Raw genomic sequence first — 27628 nt, 5'->3', positions numbered from 1 at the left:
AGAAGTCCAGACCTCCCTCTCCCCAGTCACCTTGTCCGGGGAACACCAAGGTGTTCCCAGGTTTAGAGAGATATCATCTCTCCAGCGTGTCCTGGGTCTGCCCCGGGGCCTCCTCCCAGTGGGACATGCCTGGAACACCTCACCCAGGAGGTGACCAGGAGGCATCCTTGTCAGATGCCCGAACCACCTCATCTGGCTCCTTTCGAGCAGGCTAAGCTTCTGCCCTGATCTCTAAGGGAGAGGCCAGCCCCCCTTCAGAGGAAGCTCATTGTATCCGCTCTCTCTACACCATGAAGGACGGGTACAGCGTCCAGATCACTAATCCATCTGGCGATCTCCCGTGAACAAGACCGAGAGATGAAACTGAACCAGAAAAACGCCATTCTGAATAACACATGAGGTGCACTGGTTAGCACTGTTGTGAGGTTCCAGGTTTGAATCCCAGCTGGTGCATGTTCTCTGGGTTCCTCTCACAGTCCAAACACCTGCTTGTCTATTAGACCTGTGACAGACTGGAGTACAGCTGGGATAGGCTCCACCCCCCATGCCCCTTGTCTGGATGGACAGATGATGTAAACAGTTTATGGTAGTCCAGAGTGAGGTTTCTAGGTTGACTATTATGGGATATGCACAATCGCGGCAAAATCAGTTATAAATTTTAGCTTGTAGCTGCAAGAATCGTCACCTGTACAACCCAGTGTCACGGCAAAACGTGTAATAGCCATGCCGGTCCACTGTGTGCATTTCACACTTTGCTTCTCCAAAACATGAAACGGACACACCTGCAGAAGTAGCATTACCAGATAGATAATATAGTTAAAGCCATGAAGACAGTAGGAAAACAACAACAAAAAAGCACATAGGTTGAAACGTGATATCATGTTTCCTGTTCAGGTTACCTGTGGTGACTCACCTGAGCCCTAATCCAGGAAGCAGAATCACTAAAACCTGAGTTTAAAAACAAACTCTGGTTGCTGAACTGAGATCAGCAGAGTCGTACGTTCACCCTGAGTGACAGACCGCCATCATCAGTGGAGCTCAGGATACTGTTGTGATCGCAGAATGAATAAAGTTTGTTTCAAATCCATCTGTGGTCACCTTCCAGATCCGATGAAGCCGAATCCTGATGTGACCTTTGACCTTAAATCTAACAATCAGATCAGGTCATTGACGGCAGCAGACTCAAGATCAGTTCATGATCCTTTCATTTTCATCGTTATTCAGAAACTCTGACGGCTGAACAGCCTCATGGCAAACGCTGCTCTAATGTTTCTACTGTCATAATGCCAGCTTCACTCACGGAGCAGTTAAAGGTCAGAGGTCAGCCACAGTTACACATCGATAAACCTAAAGTGTGAAGAGAAATGTTTCTGGTTATAAATGTGAAGAAAGGTTCACTGATCTGACTCATTACCTGTTACCATGGTAATATTAGCAAACTCAGTTTTAGCTGAACCTGCTTCCCGTAAATGGACTCTGGCTCTGACTGGCTACAGAGGAAGCAGACAGCAGTGGGCAGGGTTTAAATGTTTATTGATTATTTCCATCAGGATGAAAAACAAAACAAAACAAAAAACATTAAAAAAAAAACAAAAACCCAGCTGTGATGACATAACAGGAAGGAAGTGTCAGGGGCGGGGCTTCAGGGCAGCAGCAGTCCATTTCAGCCAACAGGAGGATGGGGAGAGAGGCGGAGCTAAACTGAAGGTCTGTCATTGCCTAGGAACAGTACTCCTCTGGCCAATCAAAACAGGGGAGAGACTGGCTCAAGCCAGGGTTGGGGCGGAGCCAAAGGGCGTGGTTAAAGAACATCATCACTCTCAGCCGTGTGGAGCTGCGTGTCGTCGGCGTCTGTCATGATGCTGCTGTCCTGACTGTCATCCACCTCGGCTGCTGGAGGGAGACAGGTGAGGACAGGTTAGACAATTTCTTTACAAATAAACTTGGAATAAGCTGACAACAGAATAAAATAAGTAACGTTTACAGAAGAACGTGAAAGATCAAAATGAATCTGGATAATGTGTGTGCGCTAAAATAATGAACGGTTAGAAAAACATCAGCACATTTCAAACTAGTGCCTGTAGAAGCAGAAAGCTTCTGACTGCATCATGTCCTCAGGCCTGAGTCTGCTCCTGCTGCTCTGCTCTCACTTGGCTGCGTTCAGCCATGCTTCCCTCGCTGCTTATCAGTGCCCGGCTCGCTCACATCCTATCGTGATATTTATTTATCGTGATATATATATTTATCCTCTCTCTTATATTTATTTATCAATCACAGCTAACTCGGTCTGGCTCGTGTTACAGTTGCTTCATGTCAAAATGTGTGTAAACAATTGTGTTGCTAGGCACCCAGCATGCCGCAGCAGCGGTTTTTCATTTCTGTGGGGTGGAAATACAGGTCCTTCTCAAAAAATTAGCATATTGTGATAAAGTTCATTATTTCCTGTAATGTACTGATAAACATTAGACTTTCATATATTTTAGATTCATTACACACAACTGAAGTAGTTTCATTGTTTTTAATATTGATGATTTTGGCATACAGCTCATGAAAACCCAAAATTCCTATCTCAAAAAATTAGCATATCATGAAAAGGTTCACTAAACGAGCTATTAACCTAATCATCTGAATCAACGAATTAACTCTAAACACCTGCAAAAGATTCCTGAGGCTTTTAAAAACTCCCAGCTTGGTTCATTACTGCAACTTCCAGCGCCCCCCGTGTGCGGCAGCCTGTTACAGCAGCTCTGCTCATTCTGAGTTTCTTTCTTTCTTATCTTTTTCTTCTCGTAATTTTTTATAACTAACGTATTAGTAATTAGACTCTGCAACCATGTTCTACCGTTTTGTGCTAGTTCTGGTCGTTTTTCTTAGTTTTTTTCACCCGTGTCTGGGGACCCAGAGCAGGGATCCTTTGTTTATAGTAAGGATCAGCTGTTAGCGCTGCGTCCCGCAGCTGTACTGCCGGCGGACAGACCCGACATTCCCAGCGAGCTGAGGAGGAAAAGACGGGGGTGTCGTGCTGGGAAGGAGCGCCGTCGCCCGAGAAGGAGACGTTATCGACCATCTCTTCCTTCTGTAATTATTGGAAATGTAAGATCTTTGCCCAATAAGATGGATGAGCTCACGTCGCTAACCTGGTCACAGAGGGAGTACCGGCAATGTAGCATCATGATGCTAATGGAGTCGTGGCTAACACCGCTAACTCCGGACACGAGCGTGACACTACCGGGATTCCAGCTGCTGCGAGCGGACAGGACGAGAGACAGCGGTAAGAGGAAAGGAGGGGGACTGACAGTGTTTGTGAATGACAGATGGTGTAACCCCGGGCACATCACTGTGAAAGAACAACTCTGCAACAGAGACATTGAGCTGTTAGCTGTTAGCATGCGTCCCTACTACCTGCCCCGGGAATTCTCGCATGTTATCGTGATAACAGCGTATGTCCCCCCCCCTCGGCCAACGCAGATGCAGCCTGTGACTCTCTCCACTCTGTGGTCAGCAGACTGCAAACACAATCTCCGAGAGCCCTTCTCATAATATCAGGGGACTTTAATCATGCCACACTGCCCACCTTCACCCAGTATGTGACCTGCCCAACCAGAGACAATAAAACACTGGACTTACTGTATGCCAATGCAGAAGAGGCATACAGTTCATCACCTCTCCCTCCCCTGGGCAGATCTGATCATAACCTGGTGCACCTTGTCCCTGTGTATGAGCCCTTAGTGCGCAGGGAGCCACCAGCCACCCGCACAGTGCAGAGATGGTCGGAGGAGAGCGAGGAGGCTCTTTAGGATTGTTTTGAGTCCACTGTGTGGGAGGTGATCTGTGACGACCACGGAGAGGACATCGACAGCCTTACTACATGCATTACTGACTATATTAATTTCTGTGTGGATAACACCGTACCTACCAGGACTGTACGGTGTTTCTCCAACAACAAACCTTGGATTACCCCAGAAATTAAAGCTGTCCTCAAGCAGAAGAGGAGGGCCTTCAAATCCAAAGACAAAGAGGAATTGAAAAGGGTGCAGAGAGAGCTGAGGGGACTGATAAGGAATGGGAAGGACAGCTACAGGCAGAAGATGGAGAACCAGCTTCAGCAAAATAACGTTGGTGAAGTCTGGAGAGGCCTCAGAACCATCTCAGGCCACAAACATCAGAACTCTCTGCCTGGGAGGGATGTGAGGTGGGCAAATGAACTGAATCATTTCTTCAACAGATTTGATTCATCCATGAGGCAGTCTCCAACATCGGCTGCAGACTCACCCACCCCCACTGCTGCTGTTCCACCTCTGACACCTCAGACACTTCACACCTCCTCTATTCACCCTGCTCACCCTCCCCACCCCCAACAACAGCATCCAATACACACTCAACACAAGGCTCCAGCCTGTCTCTCTCAACCACCCAGGTTAGGAGGGAACTGAAGAGGATTAAAGCCAAGAAGGCAGCGGGTCCAGATGGCATCAGCTCGAGGGTCGTCAGGTCCTGCGCAGACCAACTGTGTGGTGTGATGGAGCACCTCTTCAACCTGAGCCTGAGGCTGGGGAGAGTCCCACAGCTCTGGAAAACCTCCTGTGTTGTACCAGTGCCAAAGACTTCACGCCCCAAGGACCTCAACAGCTACAGGCCGGTGGCTCTGACATCCCACCTGATGAAGACCCTGGAGCGGTTGGTCCTGGCTCAGCTTCGGCGCCTTGTGAGCTCGTCACTGGACCCACTTCACTTTGCCTACCAGCCTGGCATTGGAGCGGATGATGCCGTCATTCACCTCCTACATTGTTCCCTCGCTCACCTGGAGACCGCTGGGAGCACTGTGAGAATCATGTTCTTTGATTTCTCCAGTGCCTTCAACACTATTCTTCCCTCGGTTCTGAAGGACAAGCTGGAGAACTCTGGAGTGGACCATCACCTCACTACCTGGATTCTGGACTACCTCACCGACCGACCACAGTATGTGAGGACTCAGGGCTGTGTGTCGGACAGGGTCGTCTGCAATGCACGGGGCCCCACAGGGGAACGGTTCTGGCTCCGTTCCTCTTCACCATCTACACTGCAGACTTCTCCCACAACTCCACCCAGTGCTTCCTGCAGAAGTTCTCTGATGACTCTGCAATAGTCGGCCTCATCACTGATGGGGACGACAAGGAGCACAGAGGACTGACTCAAGACTTTGTGGACTGGTGCCAGCTGAACTACCTCCAGATCAATGCCAGTAAAACCAAGGAGCTGGTGGTAGACTTCCGCAGGCACAAACATCCTCCACTGCAACCACTGAACATCCAAGGTACGGACATCTAGGCTGTGGACAGCTACAGGTACCTTGGTGTTCATCTGAACAACAAACTGGACTGGACTCATAACTCAGACGCCCTCTACAGGAAAGGGCAGAGCAGGCTGTACCTGCTGCGGAGACTCAGGTCGTTTGGAGTGGAGGCCCACTCCTGAAGACCTTCTATGACTCTGTGGTGGCCTCAGCCATCTTCTATGGTGTGGTCTGCTGGGGCGGCAGCATCTCTGCTGGGGACAGGAAGAGACTGAACAGGCTGATCCGAAGGGCCAGCTCTGTTCTAGGATGCCCTCTGGACCCAGTGGAGGTGGTGAGTGACAGGAGAATGGTGGCTAAGCTTTCATCCCTGTTGGACAACATCTCCCACCCCATGCATGAGACTGTGACAGCACTGAGCAGCTCCTTCAGTGGGAGACTGCAGCACCCACGGTGTGGGACGGAGAGATTTCGCAGGTCTTTCCTCCCCACTGCTGTCAGACTCCACAACAAAGACTTCAACTGATCAAACACACACATCCACACATGTGCAATAACACTAATGTGCAATAATATTTTCTGGCATCGTTGTATTTTTACTCAGTTGTATATAGCATTTGTATTCTATTTTTATCTTATTGTATATTTTATTCTATTTTATTCTACTGTATATAGTATTTTATTTTATTCTATTCTGTACAGTTGTGTACTGTATTTATTCTTATTTTATTTTTTTCTAATTTTTGCTTCATAACTTTTGCACTGTCCACTTCCTGCTGTGACAAAACAAATTTCCCACGTGTGGGACTAAAGGTTATCTTATCTTATCTTATCTTAAAACCGCAATCATGGGTAAGACTGCCGACCTGACTGCTGTCCAGAAGGCCATCATTGACACCCTCAAACAAGAGGGTAAGACACAGAAAGAAATTTCTGAACGAATAGGCTGTTCCCAGAGTGCTGTATCAAGGCACCTCAGAGGGGAGTCTGTGGGAAGGAAAAAGTGTGGCAGAAAACGCTGCACAACGAGAAGAGGTGACCGGACCCTGAGGAAGATTGTGGAGAAGGACTGATTCCAGACCTTGGGGGACCTGCAGAAGCAGTGGACTGAGTCTGGAGTAGAATCATCCAGAGCTACCGTGTACAGGCGTGTGCAGGAAATGGGCTACAGGTGCCGCATTCCCCAGCTCAAGCCACTTTTGAACCAGAAACAGCGGCAGAAGCGCCTGACCTGGGCTACAGAGAAGCAGCACTGGACTGTTGCTCAGTGGTCCAAAGTACTTTTTTCGGATGAAAGCAACTTTTGCATGTCATTCGAAATCAAGGTGTCAGAGTCTGGAGGAAGACTGGGAGAGGAAATGCCAAAATGCCTGAAGTCCAGTGTCAAGTACCCACAGTCAGTGATGGTCTGGGGTGCCATGTCAGCTGCCGGTGTTGGTCCACTGTGTTTTATCAAGGGCAGGGTCAATGCAGCTAGCTATCAGAAGATTTTGGAGCACTTCATGCTTCCATCTGCTGAAAAGCTTTATGGAGATGAAGATTTCATTTTTCAGCACGACCTGGCACCTGCTCACAGTGCCAAAACCACTGGTAAATGGTTTACTGACCATGGTATTACTGTGCTCAATTGGCCTGCCAACTCTCCTGACCTGAACCCCATAGAGAATCTGTGGGATATTGTGAAGAGAAAGTTGAGAGACGCAAGACCCAACACTCTGGATGAGCTTAAGGCCGCTATCGAAGCATCCTGGGCCTCCATAACACCTCAGCAGTGCCACAGGCTGATTGCCTCCATGCCACGCCGCATTGAAGCAGTCATTTCTGCAAAAGGATTCCCGACCAAGTATTGAGTGCATAACTGCACATAATTATTTGAAGGTTGACTTTTTTTGTATTAAAAATACTTTTCTTTTATTGGTCGGATGAAATATGCAAATTTTTTGAGATAGGAATTTTGGGTTTTCATGAGTTATGTATGCCAAAATCATCAATATTAAAACAATGAAAGGCTTGAACTACTTCAGTTGTGTGTAATGAATCTAAAATATATGAAAGTCTAATGTTTATCAGTACATTACAGGAAATAATGAACTTTATCACAATATGCTAATTTTTTGAGAAGGACCTGTAATGTCCTCGCTGCTTCCAGGTACAAGTGTTTTCATTTGCGTTTGATCCACACACTCCAAAATTCAGTATTTGACAAAAAGCCCAATTTAGCAAAAGCCCTGAAATATTTTATTTTAACAGAGATACAGGATCTCGCCAAGTCTCCGTTTCCACTTGTGTTGAAACTTCAAACTGTAAACCTGACTTGGTGGTTGAATGGCCGAGTAAAACCAGAGTTACGGGGAAAAACGAGATTTTCTAAGGACAACACTCAGACATGGGCCCAGGTGGACAACAGGAGGAGGGATACATCTGTAGGTGTCAGGGCTGTGACCTGCCCTGCTGCCCAGTGATGGACAGGAACTACTTTTTGGAGTGACACAAATCAGTTACGTGGCATCTTATTGTGACAGCTTCTGTAACGGGTTTAAATACACGCCCGAGGCCCTCGCTGCGTTTTTACGTAAAGTTTGTTGTTCGCAACATTTCTACACACATTTTAAATTTACGTTTGTAATTCTGAAAATGATGTTAAACACGTTCACACTTTTCTGCTGTGAATACTAGAGATGGACCGATCCGATATTACGTATCGGTCCGATACTGACCTAAATTACTGGATCGGATATCGGAGAGAAATAAAAAATGTAATCCGATCCATTAAATATCAAAAAAACACCTCACAAAACTTGCGACACGGCGTAACTCGGCTCATAACCGTAGCACGTCGGAGCAGTATGTGTCACGTGATAGAGGGCTGTGTGTATTTGTAGCCTCGCTACCAAACCAGCATTTCATCTCCGAGGAAGTTATCCCAGAGAGAAGTAAAGCAAGTGTGTAAGTTCATCTCTGAATGTTTGTAAAGCGTTCCCATGTTAAGCTTAACAACCGATATATGGAGCGACTGACTCTCTCTCTCCCTCACCTTCCTGCGGCTACTTCAATCGTGAAACTGCTTAATGATCAGCTGATCGGCTTTTCTGTCGCGAGTCCGTCTCTCTTCTTTGTTTTTGGTCCACTTTGCACCAGAAAGAGGAAACCAGCGGCGGAACAACAGCAGCACGTTTAAGCTTGATAAGCTGTTGTTAGAATGTATTTAATATTACTTTCTACACCAGGATCCTTTTCTACGTAGCTGACGGCTGGTAACTGTGCAGGGGCGGATCTAGCAAAGTTTAGCCAGGGGGGCCGATAGGGCATGAACAGGGAAAAGGGGGCACAAAGACATACTTTTCTTTCTTATTCTCATTTAAAATGTCTAGCTTTTAATAAATAATTATCTGAATCTTACACCCAAAGTTTTAATCTGATGTAAAATGTATAGAAGTCCATTACTGTATATAGTAACTGTTAAGTCTAATATACCCTAGTAAGCTATAGTACTTTTTCCTTTGGGAAGGTACCATCTGTGCAGTCTGCAGTTCTGTTGAAGAAAGATGTTGAATCTATTTAATTATTCTTGAAAAATAATTTATTTCTGTGCAATTTTTTTTTTCACCCTGCATCAAATTAAAGTTGATTACATCGATTAAGCATCATGAGGTAGAGGGTGGGTGGTTCCCTATTTTTTTTTGCTGGGAGTTTGCAACCCTATTAGTTAGGTTGCTTAATATTTCTGCTAAGTACTCTTTAAAATACCAGAATAGGGAGGATGGAGCAGGTTTAAGTTTATTAGATTGATCAGTGTTGCTGAACTATGAAATATTTTGGGTGCAGTGTATTTTTTACATACAGGTATAACAGAATAGCTTTAGTGTTGTTGTTTATTTAAACTTGAGTATGAACTTTTACAAAATGCAGCAAGATATTCAAAAAACAGTTTTATTGATTAAAAAAAAAAAAACACACACTATATCGGATTCATATCGGTATCGGCAGATATCCAAATTTATGATATTGGTATCGGTATCGGACATAAAAAAGTGGTATCGTGCCATCTCTAGTGAATACATGTTTGTCCTGTGAAGTGGTGCTGAACACAGTGATTCTACAGAAGAATCAAACCCAGGACTACAGATGGTAAAACACCACCACTTGAAGATGAGTGTGGACTACTTCCTGTCTGCATATGACATCACCAAACAGTGGCAACAGTGCGTACCTTCGTCCTCAGGCAGGTATCTCTTGTCAATGGCTTCCTTGATCTGGTTGTTGGCTCCTTTAGGGTCCAGGTCCATCGCCCAGCTGAAGTTCATCAGAGCCAGGTGAGTCTGACCCAGCTTCTTATACACCTGAGGCACAGGTGTCACAGTCATTAGAACATTTATTTATCCCTCAGGAAATTACAGGCTTACAGTTGCTACCAGAAGGATTGCTCTGACTAGCTGCTTAATTTCTCTCCACACCTGGACAGCTTTCAGTGATGACAGTGTTTCTGATGACAGAAGAGGTCAAAGGTCACACTTACCTTTCCAATGAGGAAGTAAACCAGCGACTCTTTAGGAACGATCTGCTTCAGCTCCTCCAATTCCTGCAGAGCCGCCTGCGCGCACGCACGCACGCACACACACACACACACACACACACAGATCAGAGGGGCAGACAGGACAACAGTACAAGCGTCTAACAGCAGGGGGCGCTGTCTAAGTGGCGTGTGGCCTCCTGCTGTTGTCTGAGGTTCTCATGCTCCTTTTTCCCCTGCTTGTTTACATTGCAGTGAATGCCGCTGTCGCTCCCTTTCCGGTTCTGACGCCGTCATCAACCAATGAGAACTCAGCGTGCAGTCCACGCATCATGCAGAGAAGAAGCCACATGTGACCACAATGGAGAAACATCAAAGTTCCTTTAAAACTGATCTGAGTTCAGACCCATCCAAACATGGATGCTGCATCCAAGAGGAGAGAGAGCGTCCATCAGAGCCCAGGTCAAAGCCTGCAGCTCTGATGGGGGCCCTCAGCAGCTGTGGAACTGGAAAAGCACATCTGGAAAGGCTCCCTCACTGCTCAAAGGTATAAACACACGTTAAAGCAACACCTGCTCCGTGCTGACGTGTCTCAGGGAGGCCTTCATGTTCGAGCAGGACGACGCTAAACCGCAGACTGCATCTATCCCAGCCACACGACCGCTGAACCGGCCCGCCTGCAGTCCAGACCTCTGACCAGCTGACAACATCTGGAGCATCATGAAAGCAACAACAGGACGAAGCAGAGCCAGGACTGCTGAACAGCTGGAATCCTCCATCAGACCATCGCAGACTGATGTTAGAGAGGAAACACGAAGCTGTCCTACCTGCCCAGAGCACCTCACCCAGGATATGGGCTCAAAATGTGGTCATAAATATTTTGTACTTGTAAATCAGAGTTGTATGTGTAAAAAGAATTTGTGTGTGCGTAAAAAAGATTTGTGTGTGGACTTAGCCAAAAACCCCCCTGCAAGTTACAAGTACGAATTTTGACCCTATTTTTCTTCCTTTCATCTGATTTGTGATTGACATGACATTGACCAATGTAACAATCCAATCAGAGAACAGATGGGTTTGGCTGTCGGAGGGGCGCTTTTTTGAACTGCAGGTCCTTGAAGGGTAATACAGTTTGAAGCTGGAGGATCTCTATATAAATATCCCATAGAAGCTAGGTCCGCTAACTTTCAGCAGCTCTTGAAAGGATAAAGTTGGGATATATCAGTGGTTAGAAATACCATTATTACTTTAGGATTAGTTTAACACAAAGTCAGGGCTGACCCGGGACCATTTCTGTGAGTCACAGTGCGCAGCATAAAGGTCCTTTCACATCGGACGCAGCATGTGCTGCTAATGCTAACTAAAAGCAAAGGATCCAGAATTTGTTGCGCTGGCTGCTGAGCTTGAGCTACCTGTACTAGATGCACCTGCTCCTTGTCGTTTCTATTTATGTCCTCTACAAGAGTTTCTGGTTTTTTTTGCTGGTTCTTCAAATGTTCAATAAAAACATGTACGCTAATTCATAACGAAGAAAGCTTTGTAATGAAGACTGTCATTTCCAAAACACTGCCCGCCCCCCCCCCCCCGTGGTCCGCAGCACTGTTGAAAAGGCTGTGGAAGTCCCTGTATTAAACACGTAGACCTGTGACACAAAAATCACCAAACTCGGACGACCACAGACTGTTTTCCTTAGTGCTGATGAAGGGAAACGATGGGTTGGCATGTAAAAGGGCATTTATTCCCTTCAAAGACCTGCAGTTCAAAAAAAGCGCCCCTCCGACAGCCAAACCCATCTGTTCTCTGATTGGATTGTTACATTTGTGATTGACATGACATTGACCAATCAGATGAAAGGAAGAAAAATAGGGTCAAAATTTGTACTTGTAACTTGCAGGGTTTTTTTTGGCTAAGTCCACACACAAATCTTTTTTACGCACACACAAATTTTTTTTATACACACACAAATTCTTTTTACACATACAAAACTGATTTACAAGTACAAAATATTTATGACCACATTTTGAGCCCATACCAGGAGGCATCCTTGTCACATGCCCGAATCACCTCAACTGGCTCCTTTCGATGTGGAGGAGCAACGGCTCTACTCTGAGCCCCTACGGGATGGCCAATCTTCTCACCCCATCTCTAAGTAAGAGGCCAGCCACCCTTCGGAGGAAGCTCATTTCTGCCACTTGTATCCACGATCTCGTTCCTTCTATCACGACCTACAACTCGTGACCATAGGTGAGGGTAGGGACGTAGATACACTCAGCTCTCTGTTCACCACGACAGACCGGTACAGCGTCCGCATCACTGCAGCACCAATCAATCCCCAAGAGCTGAGATACTTAAACTCCCCCACCTGGAGCAGGACCTGTCCCTGACCCTGAGTGGGTGGTGCATCCTGTCCTGGCTGAGGACCGTGTTGATTCTCATTCACGAGCTCATCGATTTATTAAAAGGATTCATTTTCTCAGTTTTAACATTTGAAATGTTTTTATGTTTCTGTATGAATAACATGACTTCACACAGACAAAGGTCAAATGGTAAATGGCCTGTATTTATATAGCGCTTTTCTAGTCCCTAAGGACCCCCAAAGCGCTTTACATATCCAGTCATTCACCCATTCACACACTGGTGATGGCAAGCTACATTGTAGCCACACTGGGGCGCACTGACAGAGGCGAGGCTGCCGGACACTGGCGCCACCGGGCCCTCTGACCACCACCAGTAGGCAACGGGTGAAGTGTCTTGCCCAAGGACACAACGACCGAGACTGTCCAAGCCGGGGCTCGAACCTGCAACCTTCTGATTACAAGGCGAACTCCCAACTCTTGAGCCATGATCGCCCCTAAGGTCATGCTTTATGTAATCTGATTACAAAACAGGCGAAATCAAGAGTATTGATCAGGGAGTTTGGTCACAGAGCCCTTTGTGATGTCACACAGTTCCACTTCAGCTTTCAGACCCTCAGTGTGATACACCACGAAGCTGTCCACCCATTAGAGCCGATTACATTCTATACAGTCAGTTCTGGCAAGCATTGATCGCAGTACTGATTACCTTGTACTTGTCATTGGCGAACAGGATGGAGGCTCTGTGGAACTTGCAGAGTGGGTTTTTGGGGTCGATACCGATCGCTCGGTTCAATGTTTCTAAGGCTGCATCAGACTTCTTCAGAGCATGCTGCACCTGCGCGCACACACACACACACACACACACACACACACACACACACACAGCAGAGGGTCAGTGCTACGAGCTAACAGCTCATCTGCTGCAGTCATTGCACTTCATTAGTCTCACTGGTCAGAAACCGGCTGCAGTTCATTCAGGGCTCAGCAGGGGGCGCTCTGAGTCATTCTTCACTGAACACGAGTGAATGCAGCTTCAGACAAAAACAGCTTAGATAAATCCAGCTGGGGCTGAGGAATATGATACTTCTTGGCTCTATAACGACAGACAATATGTTTAAATAACCTCCAAAAACTAAAGTAATTTCTAAAATCGCACCATACACTTCAAATCACCCATTCAGCGGTTTCTTTTTAATGTTTCAAGGTTAATTCTTCAGAGCAGTTGTTAGCTGATGTTTATATGTTTGTCTCCTGTGTGGAGAAGCAGCAGGTGGAGGTAAGGCTCTCATGAGACGACTGCTCGCTTCACGCCCCAAATCAAAATGGAGAATGCTATAAAGCGTCTCATGGTGCTGTGACATCCCTCTCACACAGAAATCTTGGAAGCACTTAAAAAATGAAGCTGTAATGTGCTCAGGTGCGCCCCCCGTGGGCGTGTGAAGACTTACCACCCCGATGTGGCAGAGCAGCACAGAGCTCTGAGGGTTGATGCTCAGGGCTTTCTTAAAATGGATCTCGGCCAAGTTAAACTTCTCCTGTTTGTAGTAAATCATTCCCAGACCATACCTGCGCGCGCGCACACACACACACACACACGGACACGCGCGCACACACACACACACACAATGAAGAAGATTAAAAATCATCGTTACGAGTTTTTAAGAAAACATTTGGTGTCAGTGTCTGTGAATGTGGAGAACAAGTGTTTAAAGCAGGAGTGCGACCCACAGACAGCCCACTATGATGTTCAGTGGGCTGCGCCAAAAAATATTTACGTTTGTCTACATGATGAAGAAAAAGCTGCTGTGACAATAAAAACAAGTTGTGTTACCTCACTCTACGGACTGTCGTTTAACTGTAGCCGTAAGAAAAAGAAAAATACCTGCGTGTGTTTGTGGTGAGCAGCAGATCAAAGTTCATCATGTTCAGGCCTGTGGACCTGTGCGCACACAAACACTCTGCATACAGTTGATTTTATGTAACAGTCAATACTGAACTGTAACTTTACTCTTTTACTCTGTGTTTTCATTATTTCTAAAACAAGAGGTTTAAGTTTGAGACCTTTTGTGCTCCACTTTGGAAAACAACTGACGGTGTACGTTCTGGTCTGTACCACTACACTTGCTGTCCCGGAGCATCTGCCCCCCCTTCCTTCTTTTACATGGTATGATTCCAGTTTGTCTTTGCATGTGACTGGCCCCATGGTGCGCCCATCAAAATAAAGCCCTGGCTGATGACGGATCATCAATAACTAATATCTGGAAATGATCTTTCCAGATATAACTGTATCAAACATTTGATTGCCCTGGTTAAAGACTTTAAGAGTGGTCCCATGTCAGGCAACAGAGCATGACATCACCCGGTTGGTTGGTTGCTTAGTAACATTAGTTTATGTTAGCGGTTCTGTCACTGGTTGGCTAACTGGGAAACGAGCACATGCTCTAAAAACATGAATCACTTGTTTCTAAAGAGGCTACACCTGTCGGGGAGAGCTGGGGCCCGTGGTGAAACCTTTATACATGTACTGTCAGTGGGCATGGTCACTGTGGAGGCGGGGTCAGTGTACCAGGCATTGTAGTGTCTGTTGTTGACTCTTATGGCGTTCCTGAAGCAGGCGAGAGCTCGGTCCAGCTCCTCTGTCAGAACGAACTCATGACCCAGCAGAGTGTACGCATACGCGAAGCCCGGGTCCACCTGAGACAGGTACAGAGACGGAGGGGCATCAGCTGACCCACAACACAAAATCATTTCTGTACAGGTGAGGTGGCCCCAGCTGACCGGAGACCTTCTTCCCAGAATCAGCGCTTGGTAACCGTGGCTTACCTGGATGGCTCTCTGGAAGAACTTGATGGCGATGTCGTGTTCTCTCTGCAGGCTGAAACAGTTTCCTGCTACACACCAGGCCTGTAGACACACACACAGTACAGGTGTCTCAGTGTCACAGGATCAGTGGGTTTCTGACCTGGAGAGGTAAGCTCCTTACCTCGGGACAATTCTTGTCCATGTCGGTCAGATCTTTGGACAGCGCCGACAGGGCGACGTCTTTCTGCAGGTGCCACAGCGTGGTCGAGTAAATCTCCATCCCCTCCACTCTGTACGACTCGATCCTGCGCACCTCGCTGAACATACGCTCCGCCTACAAACACACATTGTCATAACAACGGACAAGCACCAGAAGTATCCGAACAAGGCTTCACCTGGGCTGGAGGCAGTCTGCAGGTGCGGCATGAGATGATCACAAAGACAACGCCCCCGTCCGTCTTTTTCCCCTCCCCATGTCTGTGACGCGGATACATTTCAGATAAAACTGAGTCCAGTGCCAGCGGTGCCCTGTGCACACCTGCCCTGTGTGCAAAGGTAACCGCCCCTACTGTTAAATCATAATGAGGCCTGATTACTGAGACCACGTCAGCACGTCACACCACCATCTAAAGACAAACTGAGGGGGTCTGAAAGACTGACGGAGACATTTCTACAGTCAGACGTGGTGGTGTGACAATCTGGGGCTGCTGCAGGACCTGGACCACTCTCTGCCAGAATGTCCAGCCACCAATTCACACCCTGAGGCTCAAGAGCACTCAGGCAGCAGGACGGTGATCTGAAACACACCAGCAACTCCACCTGTGATTGACTCTCCAAAGAGTCTGAACTCAAACAATCGCTCACTGACAGTCATCAGGTCAGGGAAGTTACTTTTGCACAGCACTGTGTGTAGGCGAGTCACAACCTCACGATCACGCCACCTAAAAAAAAAAAAAAAAAGAGTGTGCGTTACCTGTGTGTACTCAGCCAGCTCGAAGTAGCCCTTGCCGATGTGCGTGAGGACCCAGCCGGTGTTGTAGTGCTGGGGGGGCAGCGAGGTCAGGATGTTTATGGCTTCTCTGCAATTGTACAAGCACAGCGCCAGGTAGCCGCGTCCCAGTTCCCGTAGCAACGCCATTATGCTGTCTGAAAACATAACAGGTGCGTGACATAAACTGTACTTCCTGCACTGATTACAGCAGCCCTGGAGGAGGAGGAGGAGCCTGGAGGTGTACCTGCAGCGGCCCTCTGGTACTGTGGGATCTTTGTCTCAGGTAGACTCAGGCTGGGATCCAGTCTCAGGATGTCCAGGCTCTCGTTCAGGTTGCTGCTGTTGGACGTCTTCGCCGATTTACACTTCGTCTTCCTGTTCGGGATCTTTGTCGGGAACTTCATCTTCAGCTTCTTACTGTTCTCCTGCAGAGAGGAGGAGGACGGTCAGGAGGAAGGCTGGAGGCACCATACAGGTGCTACTACAGCATGTAGTGGTGGTACTACAGTGAGCACTACAGTGAGTACCTTGGCAGTAGAGCTGGCGCTTGTAAACAATCTGGAGCTTCTTCTGGGCTGAACATTTGGCGGGCCCGACATGCTGGGACTGAGGACCTGAGGAGAGCCACTGAGACACAGACAGGTGATCAGAGGTGGACACACAGGTACCTGCAACTCCATCACAGGTGTTAAAGTGAAATTACGAGTCATCATATACAATTTTCAGCTTCTCCTCTGAAGATCACTTAAAGAAGATCAGAGCAGCTGAAGGGCTGACATGTTTAGATCATCAGGCAGTCAGCACTGATCCCTGCTGTGCAGCAGGTCCTGTGATTGGCTGCCATAATTACCTGCTGTGAGGTGCAGAGGTCTGCGATTGGTTGAAGGGGATGGGGAGAACGTCTCTGCTGTTACCGCTCTGACTGAAGACAGACTTGGATTGACTGATCCTGGAAACAGCCTGAGACAGAGAGACAGGTACAGGTGAGCAAAGGGAGAGGGGTGGACATCATCCTACGGCTTGGGACTGTTTGTGTTTCTTAAAGGGAATGATCTAACTTCCTGCAGTGTGAGGTGAACAGGAAGCGTTTTACCTGTACTAGCCCTGTTGTGGACATTACTGGGGTCATGCAGGAAAAACTGAAACATGTCATTGTTGTTATTTATTTCAGAACCACAGAGTTAGGATTAAGGTCAAAGGTGTTGACAGGAAGTGCCTTATTTTGAAATGCAATGTTTAGTGCAAGCCATTTGATGATGTTATGAAGGTTATGTGTGAAGTATGACAGTAATGTGCTTCCTATTTGTCACATCTCTGTTATTATTCAAAGCTTCTACACAGCTGACTGGTGACCAGCAGGGGGCGACTCCTGTCTGTTACATGAGCAAACATCTTCCTGATTGGCTCGTTTCAGCTCCAGAACGCAAAACCCAAAGGTGACATCACAGACACTCCTGTCTGCGTTCACTCGTGTTCAGTGAAGAATGACTCAGAGCGCCCCCTGCTGAGCCCTGAATGAACTGCAGCCGGTTTCTGACCAGTGAGACTAATGAAGTGCAATGACTGCAGCAGATGAGCTGTTAGCTCGTAGCACTGACCCTCTGCTGTGTGTGTGTGTGTGTGCTGTTACCTTCTTGCTGGGGGCTGTAGTTTGTGTTTCCATAGTGGATGAATAGTTCTGTAGATATGTGGGGTCTCCTGGGCTGGGCTCCAAGGGCAGGATGCCAAAGCTACACACACACACACACACACACACACACACAGTTTGTAAACACACTTCCAGCTGCAAAGGTAGGACTCCAACTCACCTGTGCAGGTGCTGTACACACCTTGGCGTTAGTGGGCTGAGGGCTGCAGGACCTCCAAGTAAACTCCGCCCACTCTTGGGCTTGTTCTGTTTAGCTAAAAGTGAACCGGCTGACGCCATGGAAACCGTGTTACCCAATAAGGAACCGGTTTCTGGAGAGATGAGGGAGGAGTCGATGTAGGAGACGGACAAATCAGATGCCAGCTTTCCATTTGATGATTCCAGATTCAGACGATTCAACTCCTAAAAAACAAAAACACTGTCAGCTGCTCATGGGTCAAAGGTCAAACAGCCGCGCTGCAGGTGCATTTGTGTTGCTCACCAGCGTGTCCTGTGGCGTCTCCATGAGGGCGGTGTCTAATCTATGGGAGGAGTTCTGGGCAGGGCTTACAGATGGTGGAGGCGGGGCAATGGAGCAGTTCTGTAGCGAGGACAACCTGAACACCTGATCTGGGTCTGGTTTCTCTCCTAGAACACAAAGCATCAAGTGTAATTGAAGTCTGACAGAGCTCGTGAGTCCACAGGAGGATATGTGCGTTACCTAGGTGACAGAGGTTCTGGAAAGGCGACCAGAGGAACGGGTTGAGAGTTAGACTTCTCTGAAAACACTCGGCACCTTTGGCAACACGATCTGTCTTACTGCTCAGACAGAGAGAGAGAGACAGGTGAGTCAGCAGAGTGCTCAGTATCCTCACCTGTGGAGTGCAGGTGAGTTCGGTTCTTACCAGTAAATGTGCCCCAGTAAAGATAGCGTGAAAGAGGCGGAGTCTCCAAACTCTGTGATGATGTCATCCTGACTCTTCTGTTTGTTCAGCACACCACCAATCAGAACCTGCTCTCCTTCCGCCAGCCTGAGAGACAAAGAGGCGGGGTCAGAGAGGCGGGGACCGAATGGATTCTATTTCCTGAAGTTTATCATTTCTGACTACTTTTACATTTACCTGTGCGTGTGTGTGTGTATGCGTGTGTGTGGCCATGTGTTCTTACTTGCTGAGCTCCACGCAGCACTTTGCCAGCAGGAATCGAACCTGCGGCGTGGAGCAACTGTGAGCCTTCAGCAGCCGATAGGCTTTGTAGGGCTTCCCCGAGCGATAATAACATGTGGCCAACAGATAAAGCGACTCCTCTGACCTCACTGACACACACAGGTGAGACACACGGGTAAGAAACAGGTACTGACAGGAGTGTGTGTGGACAGACAGACAGGTGTTACCTTCAGCGTAGAGCCTCTCTGCGAGGAAAACAGCATCCAGGTAGGCGTAGTGGTTCAGAGCCTGCCACACTGCAGCCTGACAGAGACAGACAGGTGAGGAGCAGCTGGGAGGGGCAAGTCATCTTACAACAGGTCACATGATAAACCGTTGGGGGCCCGCAGCAATGCGCTGGCCTCAGATGTGCCCAACATTCATTTGACTCTTTATGAGCTCATTGGTACCAGAGGCACTGAATCGAAGAGTCGCATCATCACCGCCACGGTGGATCACGGAGCTCGCAATACTTCCTGAAGTTAGCCACGTATGCTAGCTGCGCCATAGCTTACCACATGACATTAACTTGTCGGCCACTCTGGACATGTAATAATCCCGAAACAGTGAAAAACCTGCTAAACATGTAGATGTAGTTAAAGTAAATAAACAAGTGTAAATAAGCTGTCGTAACAAGCATCTTACTCACTATGTGGAGACACTGGGCCAGGGAGGGCTGATGCTGACTTACCCCCCGATGTGTTCACTGATGCTGTGGAGTGTAACCCTGCCCGACTTCATGTCACACGATTTTCACCACGTTACCGACGAACCCTCAAATGATCGTGGACGAGATATGAATTTTCATGCTTATCAGTCTTTTGTGTCACGACAACAAACCTCAGTCACCGGGTCAAGTGCCCACGCTCACTGCTCAGGTATTTATTTACCTGATTGTATGTTTTTATTTCAACAAGTCAACTAGGGTTGGGCTTTAAAAAAAAAAAAAAAAAAACAGAAAACAAAAAACGATTTCCTGATTCAAATCGATTTTAACTTGAATAACACAATATCGATGAATTAAATCCTGACATCGATTTTTAAATATAAATGTGTTTTGAAACCTCAGAATCAGCTTAAAGCTCACAAAAAAAAAAGAGCAGGTCAACGATTCCACTAAAACATGTGGAAACGCGTTCACCTGACTGCACGGACACGCCGTCGGGCGCTGAAAGCCGACGCCTCACAGGTTTCGTTTCCGACCGAGATAGCCTCATACAGGCCTGTTTCAGGGTCAAATTCAAGCACCTTTTAAGCACTTTTAAGGTTCATTTTCAAGCACATTACCAAAAAAAGAATCCATGCTTCACCTCACATCACCTCAGTAAGACCATGTGAAATTTAAAACAAATCACCCTCAGCTTAAATACCTTTGTTGCCTTTTGTTAAAACACAGAGACACACGTTGCCTTATATGCATATACTGAATAAACTCAAACACATTTAGCTTCACAATTAAGATGTGGAAATACCAACAAATCAACTTGTTAGAGAGATTTAGTTCCTGTTGGAAACAACAACCCAACAAAACAAGAGACCTGTACCAAACACCACAAAATAACACACAGTCAGGCCGAATGGAAAAGTCTTCTCAGCAAATACTGACGCTTCTTTACTCTGTGATACACAACACAAAACTGTAAGATGTTTAACTACACTGCTGTGTGTATTATTGTTGAAGTCCTAAATGATCACCTTGAAGTGTTTATGCTAATAACATCATGTACAGTAAACAGGCAGGGAGAACAGCTCTGACTGGGAGGGGCTGTGAAGACATGACACACTCAGTTCATTCCACATAGGAGACTTTAAGAATGCATCGAAAATCTGTTCATTTAATCTATCATCTGTGATATTATTATGTACAGCCATCATGTATCATCTCTCTTAAATAAGCAGGCAGCCTAAAAGTATGAAACATATGTGTCTCCTGTCTCAGTGGCTGATAGCGCCCACAGGCCTCAGTGTGAGCTTGTTTCATGTGTAGGTGCTGACAATAAACACGTTTGGAATGAAAGCCGGGGAACTTCGCACAAAAACGTGTCTACTCTGTGCATGTATGGATCGTATTACCATCGTTTCCCCTGGAGGTGTTGCCAAAGACACCGAGTTCCATAAATCACCATAACTAACTGCTATAGTAGCGCTGCTGTATTGCATCACACTCAGTGGATTTCAATCATTTGTCCAGTGAGTTTGATAGCTAGCAAAAAAAAAAAAAAAAACTTTAAAAATTAGCATGTGTAATGTACACATACTCAAACACTCATTAAAATGGCAACCTGGAGTAATGTTAGTGCACCCATCCCTGCGACTGTTTGGGGGGAGGGCAAACTGACATGCAGATATTTTATGTCTCTATGTGATAAGAAAACTATTCAGACAGTTATTTGTGCTGAATGAAAAACAGTTACAGTTTCAAGCTGTTTTAAGCACCACAACCAAAATCTTCAAACCTTGAAAAGACAATATTAAAATCCACGAATTTTCAAGGGTTTCAAGCACCTGTATGAACCCTGTTCATAAACTGTTGATGATGAGTCTGCAGTAGGGCTGCCACTAACAATTATTTTGATAGTCGACTAGTCACCGATTATTTTTGCGATAAGTCGACTAATCAGATCATGCATCCGTTGGACGTACAACGTACAGCTTATTGCACCAGCATGCATCTGCTCTTATATAACTATCATTAGCTTACAGTTTTAAGTGTTTAAGGTATGTGCTAACTAAAAAATAAAGACAAGATGATAGTTTATTAAATTTTAATGAAATTTGCAGATTGTTTCGGTGAAGTTTAATAAACTCAGCCGTCTGCTCCTTGCTATCTAAAATATAACAGGACACCGGAGTATATTCTCGAGCATCTCACACTTCTAATCAGTTGTTTGCTTGACGTTTATTCAGCTGTGTAAAAACTATAACTTTAATCTCAGCCAAACCGATTTACTCAGGAACAAATAAAATACTAAAAAAAGCCAAACAATAACATTTATAAGTTATCTAAGTGACTTACATATCATGTTTAACCTGAGTAGCGAAAGATGGCGGTGGGTTTGAAAACGATTTCCGTCCGCTGTTCTCAACGGCTCTAGTGAGCCTTGAACCCTGGCTAACTATTGAGCTGGTGGGTAACAGACGTCTCCGAAAACGTCGGAGCGCTTTTGAAAATATGTGATGTCTTGATAAACTGAGCAGATATTTGAGGTTTACACAGCTACATTCTCACCTGAAAATATGTTAAACGTTTATTTTGTGACCCAGAAAGAATAATAATAATAATAATAATAAAATAAAAATAACTAGCTGCCGCCATTGTTGGAAACTGAGCAGGGCCGCGCTATGAATTCTGGGACACAGCTTCTTCTTCTTCGGCGTTTAACGGCAGCTGGCATCCTTGTACATGCAGTGCTGCCATCTTCTGTTTCAGTCCGTTATTACACTCTTAAATCCTACTACTTATTCCTGCGTCTTTTGGCATCTTACAAAGCTTCAAACGACGCATCGACTACTAAATTAGTCGTTGACGATTTTGATAGTCGATGTAATCGTGACTAGTCGACTAATCGTGGCAGCCCTAGTCTGCTGAGGGTCCCAGCGCTGTGTCCAAGATAAGATGCTGGACAACACCTCCCACCCACTCTGTGGCGTGCTGCCCAGTCAGAGGAGCATGTTCAGCGAGAGACTGAGATTACCCATAATGCATCACTGAACGACACAGGAAATCATTCCTGCCCGTGGATATAATTGAACTCCTCCACCTAACACACAGCTCACAGTGGAGCAGCTACAGCCTTTTGCAGTAAAATAACAAATGACAAAGTTTCACAGGTTAGAGTAAAATGTTAATCGTATACATTTCACCTCTGTAATATTTATAACTGAGCTATTTCTTATATTTTGTAAACTTTCATCCCAAATAAGTGACTTTATATTCTTTTAGTGCTGTCAGTGTTAACGCGCCGTCATCACAACAAATGCGATTAACAACTAACCCATCAGGACCGGACTGAGCCAAAAAAACCCTGAAATGTCTACACACTTCGGGCAGTTTGTCTAAAGTTTGTTCATTCTGAGCTTCGGATGGGTTGCGAGCGTTACAAATTTTAATCGCGTCAACACCGGATTAACGTGTTAACACTGACAGCCCTAATTTTGGAAATTAGTTCGTCTATGTTTGGTCCTCAAATCAGTCCGTGCATGATTACATTGCTCCGCCCATCAAAATGTCTGAGCATGCGCAAATATATTGCCCATCGTCAATTGTTGGACTGATGATTGTCCGTCTTGCTTATTACGCACCTGTCTACAGGTTATGTTCAGATGTTGATTCATGGTTTTGTTCATTTTTTGATCTACAGCAGAATATTTTCAAAGGGTGAATGTTTGTCTGTGTGTCTATGTGTTAGCCCTCTGACAGACACCTGTCCTCAGTTACTCTGACACAAAGGCCTCTGCTGTGATGCTCACACCTCTGATGAAGTCTCCCAGTGTCAACTTTGTTTTCATGCACAGATAGTTCACACTGAGTTTGCAATCGCAGAGAAACATTCAAATAATTTAGAATTAAATGTTTTTCATTTACAAGGTTCAGAGGGTTGTTTTGACAGTACACATCCAAGAAATATGATCATCATCATGACATTTCTGACTGAGTCAGAATGTCATTGAATCTAACCGAGTCGGGTACTTTGAATCAGTTGTCGAAATCAGTGATGATCCCAGCCCTGAGTCGCCGTAGCTCAGTTGTGATTGATGACAGCGACACTGAGATGAACTGCCGAGTACAGCGCTGCCGTTAGTTTCTCTTCTCCTTACGGCCATATATGAAACTTCTTTTGAAGTGGATCTATCTCAGTGGCACTGAGCAAATAAACTCTCATGACGTGAGAACGTAATCAAACTGTTGATCAGAGGGAAATTAGTTTAAAGACACTACAATCTAATGTTATCTGGCATGACCTCAGCTTGTGACATCATCCTGTTGTTCAGCCATGTCTCAGATGCTCGCATGTCTGATCTGCTGACCATAACTCAATGTGACAATGTTGAGATTAAATATGTTCTTGTAGGATTTCTTACCCATATGGAAAAGATATATATAAATCTTATAAAGTTTGTATCTGTCTTGTGTGAAACTTGTATGAAAAGCATACAAGAGTGAAAACAGATATAAGATCCCTTGAAAAATTATATAAATGAAACTTGTATGTTTTGGATACTTACTAAAACAATATATGAAAGTAATGAGAAAGTGGGCACTTTCATGAGTAAATCATATAAGTTTTTACTATTTCTTTTCCATATGGGTATGTTAGAGCCCCAACTACAGTCCAGGAGTGAGGCTTAAGGTGAGGAGGAAGAGGATGAGATTCCCGTATCCATTTTTGTTCATATTCTTCTATCCAAAACAGGAATGTGATAAAAAAAAGAAAAGAAGAAAAAGAGATTATTTTTCTGTCCTTGATGATTGCAGCACCTAACCATGCAGCAGAAGGAACAAAATAGTCACAGTACGTACGAGTGATTTATGTATGAATTATGAACCAAGGAGTTCAGAATCCAGAGCTCAAGGGCTCCAACTGGTACGACCCTCCAACTGCCCACCCTACCAAAGCCAGGTCAGGATAGGCTGAGCCACAGAGTGTGGAAGGACCACACCTGTCCTAACAGTAGGAGCCTGAGTTTGAATGAGGAAATGACGTCAGAAAACATCAATGGAAAGTAAAGTGACAACGTCCCAAAAGACAGACAAGACTCTGAAGATGAGGACGCCGCTGAAAAGGAGGTGGGAGGAGTTAGAGTGTGGAGATTTGGGCCGTTTGAACTTGGATAAAGAAGCAGAACTGCTCGTTTCCATAGAGACAGCACCATTCTCACCACTTACGATACAACGACACGCAGTGACATCATAAATGTATTTGCCCGCTTCACTGTAACAACGCAATGACAGCAAGCAGAGCAGAAAACATCCAACTTCAGTCACGAGTCACCTCGTTACCAGACACACAGCTGCACAGATGTGTCTCACATCACCTCTACATCTGGAGACACAGACGAGCTTCTGTAAGCCTGCTGTTTCCACACACACACACACACACACACACACACACACACACCAACACATCTGTGTGTGTGTGTATCTGTGCAGCTTTTGAGATTCATTTTGCATTAAATCCACATTATTTATCAAACTGAGCCAGAACTGCAAACAGCCGGAAATTATTCTTATTTTTTAAAAAGTAATGTGTTAGAGATAGCTTGTTACTTTTCTTATAAGTAATTTGGTATCTCATTTAGTTACTCACTGAATAAAGTAACTTGTTACATTACTCTGTATTACTACAAAAGGACCTGAAGCCGTCTCAGTCCACCACAAGGCGGCCATGCTGACCTCAGAGCCAGACGACTGGAAAAACTGGCTGTGGAGCTCAAATGTGATCTCCTCCCACACTCAGCTATAATCAGTGTATTTCAACAGTAAACACACAGTTATTGATCAGTAGAAAGCTTAAGGACTACGAGCAGTACAGGTTTACCTGACTGTAAACAGTTTTTGACTCCAGGTTAAAATGAAGGCTGTGTCACCTGTACCTGCTAACACCGAGCCATACATAATCAATAGCCAATACCGCAGTTAGAGCAACACTGTGTGCTGCCATTGGTTAGTACTCCAAACACATCTGAGGGCATCATGTGAGACGGGCCGTGTTTATGCCTGACTGTTATCGATGGGGTCAAGCTCAGGAAAGTTATTGATCAATGCGCTGATCGATCACTGCAGCTGTTCCGTTACTGACGTCACTTCACTTTAACTCTGCAGTCACAGTTTACCTGAGTGAGATCACAAACACACCTGTGAGGAGACATTACCCATCAGTCTGCGGCTGACATGGCAGCTAACGGCTAACAGCTAACGGCTAACAGCGGTTCATGTTACCGGGCAGTTAGCTGCCATTAGCCTGTGCTAGCTGTGAGAGTCTAACGGCCGCGGGATACCTTCATCTGTCGCGGCTGATCTGCGGTCAGACGCTGACATTAACAGACTCCCAAGGAGCGGCTTTGATCGTTTTATGAAGTCTAAAGCAGAGTTCCTCCTTACTGAAACTCCGCTGAGTGTTAGCAACCGCGTTAGCTGCTAACCGAGTCATGCTAACACAGAACTCCATTTGAAATCCAACCGTTTCTCTCTGCACTCTCACCTGCACACATCTGAAACTCCGTGATATACCTGAGAACATCGGGCCCTGTTCTATGACAAATTCTGCTCACAGTCAGTGACCCACCCACAGCTGGTTCCGGTGAAACACTGACTTTAAAGAGGTCTGTTCGCTCTCCGCGGGTCATTTCCCCTCAGCCGGACTCAGGCCTCTTCAGATGGACCTGCTCAGATTCCGGGTGGTTTTATTTTAAAATTAGACCGTGTTCGTTTTTTGGATCTGAGCCCAAAAGATGTGCGGAACAAAACCATTCATGAAATATCAAATAAACTGACCAATTTCTCCCTTTAATTAGATAGAAATACCCGGAATCTTAATCTGACAAATATTTAAAGGTGCCTGGCATGACATATCTCAGTTGTACCGGGTGTAAATTAAAAGCTCTGCGTGACCCGAACGGGCCGTGACAGAGGGTACTAACGGACTAACGACCACCAATAATAGCAGAAAACTCTCTCTGTGCCGTCAGCGGCCCTCTATGGGGCCTGCAGCCGAGGAACAGCGCTCTCACCACGGATTGCACCCGCCACTAAGGCCGGGGCGCAGAGACAGGCACAAACTTCATAAATGCTCCGCTCCCCACGCGTGACAACGAGCCAAAGGTGTGTATTTATACCTGGACAGGTTCCTGCAGCACCGTCATCCCGCTCTGAGACTCCTTCTGTCCGGTCCGGGGGTCTCTTTTCTCTCCGCTCTTTCTTCACTTGAGTCTCAGGAGGAGCTGCAGCCGAACATTTGAACATACCGACCGTTAGCAACCGAGTACCGCCGAAGATACCCGAGGAGGGAAAATGCCGCGACGGACATGAACGACTGTCAAACGGAGAAAGCCGAAGTATCTCCTTCGCCTTCTGGTGGTAAAACTCATTACAGCGGTGTTCAGTGTTCTGTCGCCTCCTGGTGCTCAGACTGGTTAGTAGCAACAGCAGACTGGCTGACATGAAGCCATGAGCCATTTAGAATGGCGGCTTTAAATAACTGGCAGTTGTGGTCTTGGGGAGATTGACTATCCTCGGGGAAGATCCTGAACCCCGAGTTTCTCCTAATACATCCATCAATGTGTTTGTGTGTGAATGGTATGGTAACTGTACCATATCAGACAGCAGTGTTGGTCAAGTTACTTGAAAAAAGTAATCAGTTACTAATTACTGATTACTTCCCCCAAAAAGTAATCCCATTACTTTACTGATTACTTATTTTCTAAAGTAATTAATTACTTAGTTACTTAGTTACTTTTTAAAAACACGATTTACAACCTGAATAGGTGATAAAGCGATAGATCTTTCAGCCCAATTCTACTTTTTCTGCATAATTCATCATACAAAATGTAATCAAATGGAAAAGTCTCTTTTTAAAACTTGTTTTATTAGTTTTAATCTTTTAACTTTATGCATCAAGCAAAAATTAAATTATATGCAACATTCTCTGACTGGAAGAAATTTGTTTAACATTTAAACCTATTTTCTGCACATTCCAGCACATAAAATAAAATATTTTATTGTGTTTACACTCACTCTTTCAAATAGATGCAAGTAAAACACAGCAGAAAATAAATAAAATCAAAGACTAACGGTCCTGTTGCTCTATTTTCTGTAAAGCAGGACTGGGGTAGGCTGAGGTTTACCCTGGTGTAGGTGTGCCGCAGCG

The 27628-nt window shown here is 45.7% G+C and overlaps 1 protein-coding gene across 4 annotated transcripts; it reads right to left on the bottom strand.

Annotated features, from left to right (window-relative positions):
* Positions 1-1516: 1516 nt before the first annotated feature.
* cdc27 (cell division cycle 27) lies at positions 1517-26802 on the bottom strand. 4 transcript variants are annotated; one of them, XM_039611022.1, is made up of 20 exons: positions 26598-26802; positions 18950-19025; positions 18724-18871; positions 18462-18587; positions 18278-18375; positions 18059-18204; positions 17738-17979; positions 17560-17659; positions 16780-16889; positions 16457-16556; positions 16174-16354; positions 15912-16084; positions 15120-15272; positions 14960-15040; positions 14703-14830; positions 13585-13702; positions 12843-12971; positions 9789-9863; positions 9483-9612; positions 1517-1893 (listed from the first exon to the last, which is right to left on the bottom strand). In XM_039611022.1, exons 1-20 carry the CDS (start codon positions 26622-26624, stop codon positions 1802-1804), a joined length of 2433 nt encoding a protein of 810 aa, XP_039466956.1. In that variant the 5' UTR covers positions 26625-26802; the 3' UTR covers positions 1517-1801. The 4 variants fall into 4 exon arrangements, with proteins under 4 accessions (XP_039466956.1, XP_031594548.2, XP_031594546.2 ...); XM_031738688.2 differs by having other exon boundaries at positions 17759-17979; positions 26598-26792; XM_031738686.2 differs by lacking the exon at positions 26598-26802 and adding an exon at positions 25964-26120 and having other exon boundaries at positions 17759-17979.
* Positions 26803-27628: the final 826 nt, after the last annotated feature.

The sequence above is a fragment of the Oreochromis aureus genome, linkage group 4 (assembly GCF_013358895.1).
Source record: "Oreochromis aureus strain Israel breed Guangdong linkage group 4, ZZ_aureus, whole genome shotgun sequence".
NCBI classification, from domain to species: Eukaryota; Metazoa; Chordata; class Actinopteri; order Cichliformes; family Cichlidae; genus Oreochromis; species Oreochromis aureus.
The sequence above is the reverse complement of the archived record's forward strand: the minus strand, read 5'-3'. Positions and strand labels throughout refer to the sequence as shown.